Source organism: Gopherus flavomarginatus, chromosome 11, assembly GCF_025201925.1.
Source record: "Gopherus flavomarginatus isolate rGopFla2 chromosome 11, rGopFla2.mat.asm, whole genome shotgun sequence".
In the NCBI taxonomy this organism is placed as follows: domain Eukaryota; kingdom Metazoa; phylum Chordata; order Testudines; family Testudinidae; genus Gopherus; species Gopherus flavomarginatus.
In genome coordinates, this window is record NC_066627.1 from 16,794,507 (window position 1) to 16,803,555 (window position 9,049).

General features: G+C 64.2%; 2 protein-coding genes across 5 annotated transcripts in view; both read right to left on the minus strand.

Moving 5' to 3' along the window:
• The window catches only part of TEP1 (telomerase associated protein 1), a 28,977-nt gene extending 25,595 nt beyond the window's left edge, over nucleotides 1-3,382 (minus strand). For 2 of the 3 annotated variants that reach the window (XR_007768503.1, XM_050917837.1), the window contains exons 1-4: nucleotides 3,142-3,382; nucleotides 2,466-2,752; nucleotides 1,981-2,136; nucleotides 80-214 (exon numbers count right to left, since the gene is read on the minus strand). Coding sequence is in view for 2 of the 3 variants with exons in the window: in XM_050917837.1 (XP_050773794.1) it covers nucleotides 80-214; nucleotides 1,981-2,136; nucleotides 2,466-2,752; nucleotides 3,142-3,376 (813 nt within the window). In the remaining variant the exon portion in view is untranslated. Of the gene's footprint in view, nucleotides 1-79; nucleotides 215-1,980; nucleotides 2,137-2,425; nucleotides 2,753-3,141 lie in introns of those variants that run through there. The other variant, XM_050917838.1, reaches the window with a different exon arrangement.
• On the minus strand, nucleotides 3,381-8,808 carry KLHL33 (kelch like family member 33). Of its 2 annotated transcripts, XM_050917850.1 has the most exons (5): nucleotides 8,734-8,808; nucleotides 6,888-7,442; nucleotides 5,570-6,491; nucleotides 4,882-5,052; nucleotides 3,381-4,584 (listed from the first exon to the last, which is right to left on the minus strand). In XM_050917850.1, exons 2-5 carry the CDS (start codon nucleotides 7,426-7,428, stop codon nucleotides 3,909-3,911), a joined length of 2,310 nt encoding a protein of 769 aa, XP_050773807.1. In that variant the 5' UTR covers nucleotides 7,429-7,442; nucleotides 8,734-8,808; the 3' UTR covers nucleotides 3,381-3,908. The 2 variants fall into 2 exon arrangements, with proteins under 2 accessions (XP_050773807.1, XP_050773809.1); XM_050917852.1 differs by lacking the exon at nucleotides 4,882-5,052.
• Between the last annotated feature and the right edge of the window lie 241 nt (nucleotides 8,809-9,049).

Genomic DNA, 9,049 nt, shown 5'->3' on the forward strand with positions numbered 1-9,049 from the left:
ACCCACTCGGACGGCTTGTCCCCTGCCCCGTACGTGGGGGGAACCCAGGCATCCTAGCTAGCACCCCACCTCCTAGTACCTTAAGGATGAACTCAGGCTCCAGCTGGGCCAGCTCCTCACACAGATCTACCAGGCGCCCACGTGTCGCGTCACTGGGGGTCCCCAAATCGGGCCCCTCCACAAGGGAGCAGCACACCAGGTTCACCAGGGCCAGCTGGGGGGAACAGGGAGCAGGGATGAATCCAGAAGTCCCAGTCCCAGCCCCCCCCTGCCCATCCACTAGATAAGGGCTGGGCAAACTTTCTGGCCCGAGGGCCACATCAGGGTTGTGAAACTGCATGGAGGGCCGGGTAGGGAAGGCTGTGTCTCCTCAAACAGCCTGGGCCCCGCCCCCTCCCATTTCCCTCCCCCTGACTGCCCCCCTCAGAACTCCCAACCCAGCCAATGCCCCCCGCTCCTTATCCCCTGCCCACCCCCTCCCAGGACTCCCTGCCCCTAACCACCCCCCTGGGACCCCACCCTCTATCCAACCACCCCCGATCCCCATCCCCTGACTGCCCAGAACCCTATCTACATCCCTACCCCCTGGTAGGCCCCCTGGGACCCCCACAGCTATCCAACCCCCCCCTTCCCCGTCCCCTGACTGCCCCCCCCAGAACCTCCGCCCCATCCAACTGTCCCCTGCTCCCTGACGGCCCCCGCTGGGTGCCCCTTATCCAACCCTCCTACTCCCCACCCCATTACCATGCCACTCAGAGCGGCAGGACTGGCAGCCTTGCCACCTGGCCAGAGCCAGCCATGCCGCCCAGAGCGCTGGCAGCACAGCGAGCTGAGGCTGTGAGGGAGGGGCCAGGGACTAGCCTCACCGGCCGGGAGCCCAAGGGCCGGGTAAAATGGTCCCACAGGAGGATGTGGTCTGGGGGGGCCGTAGTTTGCCCACCTCTGCACTAGACCCCATTCCCCTCCCATAGCCAGGGACAGAAAACAGGTACAAGGCACTGGTGAGACCTCATCTGAATACTGTGTGCAGTTCTGGTCTCCAGTGTTTAAGAAGGATGAATTCAAACTGGAACAGGTACAGAGACGGGTTACTAGGATGATCCGAGGAATGGAAAACCTGTCTTATGAAAGGAGACTCAAAGAGCTTGGCTTGTTTAGCCTAACCAAAAGAAGGTTGAGAGGGGATATGATTGCTCTCTATAAATATATCAGAGGAATAAATACCAGGGAGAGAGAGGAATTATTTAAGCTCAGTATCAATGTGGACACAAGAACAAATGGATATAAACTGGCCATCAGGAAGTTTAGACTTGAAATTAGATGAAGGTTTCTAATCATCAGAGGAGTGAAGTTCTGGAACAGCCTTCCACGGGGAGTAGTGGGGGCAAAAGACATATCTGGTTTCAAGACTAAGCTTGATAAGTTTATGGAGGGGATGGTATGATGTGATAGCCTAATTCTGGCAATTAATTGATCTTTGACTATTAGTGGTAAATATGCCCAGTAGTCTGTGATGGGATGTTAGATGGGGTGGGATCTGAGTTACTACAGACAATTCTTTCCTGGGGGTCTGGCTGGTGAGTCTTGCCCACATGCTCAGGGTTTAGCTGATCGCCATATTTGGGGTCAGGAAGGACTTTTCCTCCGGGGCAGATTGGCAGAGGCCCTGGGGGGTTTTCACTTTCCTCTGCAGCATTGGGCACAGGTCACTTGCTGGAGGATTCTCTGTACCCTGAAGTCTTTAAACCACAAATTGAGGACTCCATTAGCTCAGACAGAAGTCAGGAGTGGGTGGGTGAGATTCTGTGGCCGGCGTTGTGCAGGGGGTCAGACTAGAAGATCATAATGGTCCCTTCTGACCTTAAAGTCTGAGAGTTCTGGCTTCCAGCCCCCCCCCCTGCTGTAACCACTACATCCCACTTCCCTCCCAGAGTTGGGAGAGAACCCAGGAATCCAGGCCCCCTCACCCCCATCTCTTACCTTGTGCTCTCTCAGGTGCTGCTGGGGGCCCTTCCCGAGGGGCTGCTGGGTGCTAGGGTCCCTCTGCCTCAGGGGCTCTGGGCTCGGCTCAGCCGGCAACTCTGCCAGGGTGTACTGGGGCAGCGAGCCGGAAGGGTCAGGGGCAGTGTCGGCCCACTGCAGAAAGAGCAGGGGGTGACCCACGGGGCTGAGGACCTCACACAGTGCCCCCTGGCCCGACCACCCTCACCCCAACTGTCCCCCCTAAGCGATCCCCTGCGTTGACCATCCCGTCCACCACCCGCTACAGCCCCTCCACCCAACAGCCCCTCCTCAGCATCTCCCGTCTGAATCACCCCCGCCACACACCACCCCCTCCCTCTGACTGCTCCCAGCATCCCTCCCCCTGGGATCACCCCCTTAGTGGTCAACTGTGAAACTGCAGCCTCATGTGCTTCGCAGCTACCATGCGTTGGTGCCCAGCCTCAGCCCGGTGCCCGTCTTACCCAGGGCAGCTCCAGCTCCTTGCTGCGGCCCGGGGTCCCATCCTCACCTCCAGGGGCAAGGGGCACCTGGCTGGGTGCAGAGATGGGGGAAGACGCCAGGCAGGGCCTGAGGGTCAGGGAGCTCAGCCAGGGGGCAGGGGGTGGGAGAGGGCGAAGAAGCCGGGCCCTGGTCTCCTCGACCCATGCTGGGAGGAGGGGGCTGTGGCCCCCCAGGAAAGGGTTCTCCAGCCAGCAAGAGGCAGGGCTGGGGCGGAGGGCGGGACCCGGAGTTTTCATGGCTGCAGCACCTGGAGAGAGAAGAGCGCAGTGAGGTCAGGCTCCTGCTCAGAGCCAGGGGAGAACCCAGGAGTCCCGGCTCCCAGCAGCCCTGCTCTGACTACCAGACCTCACTCCCCTCCCAGAACCAGGAGAGAACCCAGGAGTCCGGGCTCTCAGCCTCCAACGCAATCTCGGGGTTGGGGGGGGACAATGTCCCGCCCCTGGCCCCAGACCTGTCCGGCTCCCCCATCAGAGGGTCAGGAATGGGGGGGGGGGGCCGCCTGGCCCTGGTAGACCCCCAAGCCCTCCCCCCATGAAGCCCCTCCCTAGACCCGCCCCCTTCTGCGTTGCGCCTGCGCCTTCCCCTCTGCATTGGCCCACAGGCCCCCCACGGGCCACGCTGCCCCCGGCCCCGCACCAGGAAGCACCGCACCCAGCCCGGCCAATGCCCGGATCCGCTGGTGGGAGGCGCCTGCAGGACCCGCCCCGGGGCCGGTCTCAGATTTCAGCCTGCCCCTGGGAGAACCCAGGAGTCCGGGACCGATCCCGGAGCCCAGGCTCCGGTTCTGGCTGAGCGCGGGGGGGCTCTGCTGCCCCCATGTCGGCGGGGGGGTATCCTGCTCCCGCCCCCCAAAGCGCCGCGTGGGGTGCATGGCGGCAGCCCGCGAGTGGGGAATGACCAGTCGAGGGCTGAGCTGAACCCTCTTTATTGACCCGACTCGCGCCCCAGGAGCCAGCGCCCCCCGCCTGGCCCCCTCCCCATCCTCATCCCCAGGGGGCCGCGGGGGGTGTCCCAAGGAGAGGTGTCAGGTCCTTGTCAGAGGGGCTCCCCCACCCCCTGTGGAGAAATCGGGCTCCCCTATACCGCTGAGGGGTGTTGGGGGCTCACCCGCCCCATAGGGGGTCCCCGTTCTGTGGGAAACAGGCTCCGTCCCGGGCGGAGGTGCTGGGGCCTGCCGGGTCCTGTGGAGGGGTCAGGGGAGGGTCTCATCCTATGGGGGACTCAGAGGTATCCCCTGTTTGGTGCGGGATGGTCAGAGGGGGCCCCATCCCATGGGGATATCAGAGGGGTGGTTCTCATCCCATGTGGGACTCAGAGGGGTGCCCTGTTCTGTGGGGGGTGGGGTCAGAGGGGGCCCCATCCCATGGGAGACTCAGAGGTATCCCCTGTTTGGTGGGGGGGGGTCAGAGGGGGCCCCATCCCATGGGGATATCAGAGGGGGGGTTCTCGTCCCATGTGGGACTCAGAGGGGTCCTCCGTTCGGTGAGGGGCAGGGACCCCATCCCGTGTGGAGGCGCCAGGGACTGCCTGGTCCCGTGGGGGGGCATCAGGTGGGCCGGGTCCCCCCGCAGGGCGGGCGGCAGCAGCAGGACGCAGGCCCGCAGATCGGCACAGGCCTGGGGCAGGGTGCCCAGCATCAGCCAGCGCTCTTGCCCCGGCTGGTAGGCGTGCACCAGATGGGTGTCCCGGTAGGTCTCCTGGCTGTAACCGCCCAGCACATAAAGCTCCCCCTGCAGCACGGCCGAGGCGCCCCCCACGTGGGCCTGGGGCAGCGGGCTCAGCCGGACCCAGGCATCCGGGCCGGGGCTGTAGACTTCGCAGGCCAGTTGGTCGGTGTAGCCCCCATCGCGCCAGCGCAGGCCCCCAGCCACATAGAGTTGCCCCCCCAGAGCCTCCATGATGTGGCCAGCCCGTTCCTCCAGCATGGGGGCCAGCTGGGCCGAGGGCCCCCCCAGACTGAGCTGCAGCAGCCAGGCCCGGCACTTGCTTGAGCCATCACAGCCCCCGGAAACGTAGATGGCGCCATCCAGGGTGCAGGCGGCATGGCCGCAGAGCGGGGCAGGCAGGGGGGCGCATGGCCTGGGGGGGAGAAAAGAAAGGAAAAGAGAAAAATCAGCCAATGAAATAGAGGAAAAAGCAGAAACAAACAGCCAACCATGGCCCCCCATAGCACCCCTACTACCACCCAGGGCAGCCCCCCATGGCATGCCCACAGCCCCTCCATAGCACCCTCCTGGCCCCTACCAGGCCTGGTGCCAATGGGACCCCAGATATCCAGGTTGTGGGTACTTTGGCTCAGCCATGCAGGGATGGAGGCCCTGGAGGGAAAAGGGGACCCAGGCGTCCGAGGGCAGGAGTAGGCACTACCCCCCTCACCTCCAGGCATCGGCAGGAGGGTCGTAGCACTGCACCCCATCCGTGCAGTAGGCATCCTCAGAGCTGCCTCCCAGGGTATAAATCCGCCCAGCCACCCCCACAGCCGGGAAGGAGCTGCGGGCACTGGGCATGTCGGCCAGGCGCTGCCAGGAGTCCTGCGCGGGGTCGTACCTGCAATGGGGTGAGGTGGGCACTCCCCATATGGATCCCATTGCCTGCCCCAGGTCCCATTCTCTGCCTCCCTGGGCCGGCCAGTCCCCTGCCCAGCCCGGGCCCAATTCCCTGTCCCCTGGGCTGGCCAGCTCCCCCACTTCACCCAAGCCAGACCCAGGTCCCATTCTCCCCACCCCATCCCCCCAGTCAGCCCCTCACCCCCACCTCAGGTCCCATTCCCTGCCCCCCAAGTCCCATATCCCCACCCACCACAGATCCCTTCCCCTGACACCAGCCAATCAGACCCCCACCCTGGGGCCTAATGGGAGCCGGCACCCCCTAGATGGGAAAGGCCCTGTGCCCCATTCCCCGCTCCCCTGGGCCAGCCTTCCTGCTCAGAGCCGAATGGGAGACGGTGCCCCCTAGATGGGAAAGGCCCTGTGCCCCATTCCCCGCCCTCCTGGGCCACCAGGCTCCCTGCTCAAAGCCGGATGGGAGCTGGCACCCCCTAGAGGCCAGCACCTGCCCCACTCACCGGAAGGCCGTGGCCAGCATGTCCCGCACCCCGTAGTAGTGCTTCCCGCCCAGCACGTAGAGCATGTTGTCCAGCACGGCGGCAGCGTGGCGGAACCGTGGCCCGTCCGGGAACTGTCCTAGTCGCCTCCACTCCACCTGCTTGACCAGCCCCACACCACTATGGAACCGGTGGGCGAACCACAGCTCGCGGGTGGGGCGGCGGGTAGCTAGGCTGGGCGCTAGCCCCTCACCCCCGCAGATCACCAGGGCCCCAGCCGGAGTGCGCACGCGGCAGGGCCCCTCGCCTGCCACTGCCGCCACCAGCAGCTGGTAGAGGCGGCCTGGCGGTGCCAGGAGGTCCACGGCTCGCACCCGGCGCAGCTCCCGCGTGCCCATCAGGGAGAAGCGGATGCGGCCCAGGACGGCCTCAGCATGGGGCAGGCGGCGGGTGCAGTCGGCATCCAGCCAGCGCAGGGCAGCTTCGAAGGCCTCCACCTCGCTGGCCACGTAGAGCTCGTCTGAGCCCAGCAGGGCCAGCAGCTCGGCCAGTGGCAGGGCCGGGAAGCCGGGGCACCGTGCCACCCCGCTGAAGTTGGCCAGGGCATAGGCCTGGGTGGCAGTGCCCAGCGGGCGCAGGTCATAGGCACGGGCAAAGGCCAGCAGGTCCAGGCTGTGGGCTGGGCTCAGTGCCCGTTGCAGGGCCTCCAGGCAGAGTGCCAGCAGCCCCGAGGCCTGGTACTGCAGGGCGGTCTCAGCTGTGCCCAGCAGCTCGGCCCAGCTACCCGCCACTGTCCCCGAGTAGGCGAAGGGCAGCAGCAGGCGCAGGTCGGCTGGGGCCATGAGCGTGGGCAGGGGGTCAGCTCCCTGGCGTGCCTCCCGCATCCCGCTGCAGAACATGGCCCGGAAATACTCACAGCCACAGCTCAGGGCGACCCGGTGAGCTGTGGGGAGAGGGGGGAGGTCAGGCACGGAGATCCCAAAGTCACCCTCGGGCCGCCCAGCCCTGCCCCCAGTGCCGGCCACCCCAACCCTGGGCTCCTCCCTGCCCAGGGCTGCTGGTGCCCCTCACAACCGGCAGTCCCCTGCTCCCCTAGCGATGGGCTCCTTTGCAGCACTGCCAGTGCCCCTCACTCCCGACATGCAGCCCTCTGAACCCCAGCCCTGCCCCTAGTGCTGGCCACCCCAGCCCTGGGCTCCCCCCAAGCTCTGCCAGTGCCCCTCAGTCCCGATCTGCACCTCCTGCTAGCCCAGCCCTGCTGGTGCCCCTCACTCCCAACCCGCAGCACCCTGCTAGCCCAGCCCTGCCCCCTCCCCACCTCTGCTGGTGCCCCATTCACCTCGGAAGGTCTCTCCTTCAGTGGTCAGCTTTAGGTCACAGCCCACCCCGGCTCGGTACAGCTCCTCCATACCCCGCAACGTCTCCCACTGCTCCTCATCCGGGCTCCTGCCCTCCAGCCCGCCACCCATCTTCCGGCAGATCTCCACCACTCGTGGTGCACCCAGGGCCTGAGCTGCAGCCTCCAGCTCCCCGGCCGTGCCCGGCATGGCAGTGAAGGCCCCTGTATAGGCAAAATCCAGCACAGCCTCCCAGCCGCGTGGTGTGGCCAGTGGGCTCACGTCCACTTCCCTGGCAGCCCCGCACGCCAGCTGCTGGCAGAAGAAGGTGCTGACGGCAGCCAGCACCACGCCGTGGGCCTGGTACCGCTGAGCGCCGGCCAGCACTGTCATATCCACCAGCTGGCCCTGCCCGCGCAGCTCCAACGCTGCCTCGAAGAACTGCTGGGCGTGGCACTCGCTCCGCAGCTCCCAGCGTGGCTCGGGTGTGTCGCCCTCCTCGTCTGGCCCCTCAGCTGGCTCCGGCCCCTCGCCTGGCCACATCACCCTGGGGGTACCTGCCAGGAAAGGACGTGAAAGGCCCTGGCCCCTGAGCCAGTCAGCCCCCGCCCTGGGGCCGGATGGGAGTTGGTGCCCCTTAGAGGGGCAGGCCTCGTGAGCCATTTGCTGCCCCCCCTGAGCCAGTCAGCCCCCACCCTGGGGCCGGATGGGAGTTGGTGCCCCTTAGAGGGGCAGGCCTCGTGAGCCATTTGCTGCCCCCCCTGAGCCAGTCAGCCCCCGCCCTGGGGCCGGATGGGAGCCGGTGCCACCTATAGGGAACAGGCCGTTTTCCATTCTCTTTTTGCCATTCAACAGCTACTTAAGTGTGTGTGTGTGTGTGTGATTGTAACTGGGGAGGGTGTTTTTGTGGCATGTGTGCATAATTGCAGTGTGGTGTTTGTGTAACAGTTGGGGGGTTGTGAGCTGTGGGTATTGGGGACGTATTTGAGAGATTTTATGACGTCTTGTGTGCTGTGTTGGGGGTTGTCTTTGTGCTCTGGTGGTGGTGTATGCTGAGCGGGAGTATCTGTGGTGTCTCTGTGTGTGGTTGTGAAGTGTGTGGGGGGTGATGTATGACCGTGTGGTGTCATTAACCTTCTAGTGTGTGCAGTTGTGCAGTGTGTTGCTGTGTGTGGGTATGGTGTTTGCATGTTCCTGTGTTCACTTTGTGTGAGAGTGTTTGCTGTGGATAGTTGCTGTGAAAAGTGAGAGAGCTATTGTGGTTTGTGTGTGTAGTTCCTCTCTGTTGTGTGTGTGTGTAGTTGCTGGGGGGGGTTGCAGTGTGTGTGTGTGTCTAGTTGCTGCCTGTGTTGTGCGTGTAGTTGCTGGGGAGGGGCATGTAGTTGCTGGGGCGGGGGTTGCGGGGTGTGTGTGTGTAGTTCCTGTCTGTGTTTGTGTGTGTGTAGTTGCTGGGGGGGATTGTGGGGCGTGTATGTGTGTGTGTAGTTGCTGGGAGGGGATTGTGGGGCATGTATGTGTATGTGTAATTGCTGTAGGGGGTGTTTATATAGTTGTTATCTGTGTTGTGTGTGTGTGTGCTTGTGTGTAGTTCCTGCTGGGGGTTCTGGTGTGTGTGTGTGTAGTTCATATCTGTGTTGTGTGTGTAGTTGCTGGGGTGTTGTGTGTGTGTATATGTGTGTGGTTGCTGTGGAGAGGGTTGCAGTGCGTGTGTGTAGTTGCTGTATCTGTGTGTCTGCATTTGCTGTGGGGTGTAAGCTTGATGCACACCCTCACCCTGTCCTTCTCCCCGTTCCAGTCCCAGAGTTCCTGCCCCACAGCCTCCCTCCCCACCCCAGCCCTGCCCCTTACCTGCTGGGGCCCGCTGTGGGGTGGGCTGTGGGATGATCCTTCCCGAGGCCTGGAGACGGGTAGCCGCAGGGGAGTGTTGGCCCCAATCCCAGGGGCTAATTATAGCCCGGTCTGGGCAGGCCAGGCTCCCTGCCAGCCCACCGCATGTCCTGGGCCCCATACTGCCCTCCCCTTGGACTGCAGCCCTGCGGCCAGGGAGCTTCTGGCCAGGAGCCCTAAGCCTGGAGGCCCCTGGCTGTGGGGCGTAAGTGGGATTCCTGGGAGCAGAGAGGGATGTCCTAGCCTCAGTATTGCCCCCTTCCTCCGCTGGGGATTC

Coding starts and splice junctions, on each gene's coding strand:
- KLHL33 (XM_050917850.1), bottom strand. CDS start 7,428: ATGTGGCCAGGCGAGGGGCCGGAGCCAGCTGAGGGGCCAGACGAGGAG. Junction 6,492..6,887: donor TGAAGGAGAGACCTTCCGAG/GTGAATGGGGCA, acceptor CTCTCCCCACAG/CTCACCGGGTCGCCCTGAGC. Junction 5,053..5,569: donor ATGCTGGCCACGGCCTTCCG/GTGAGTGGGGCA, acceptor ACCCCATTGCAG/GTACGACCCCGCGCAGGACT.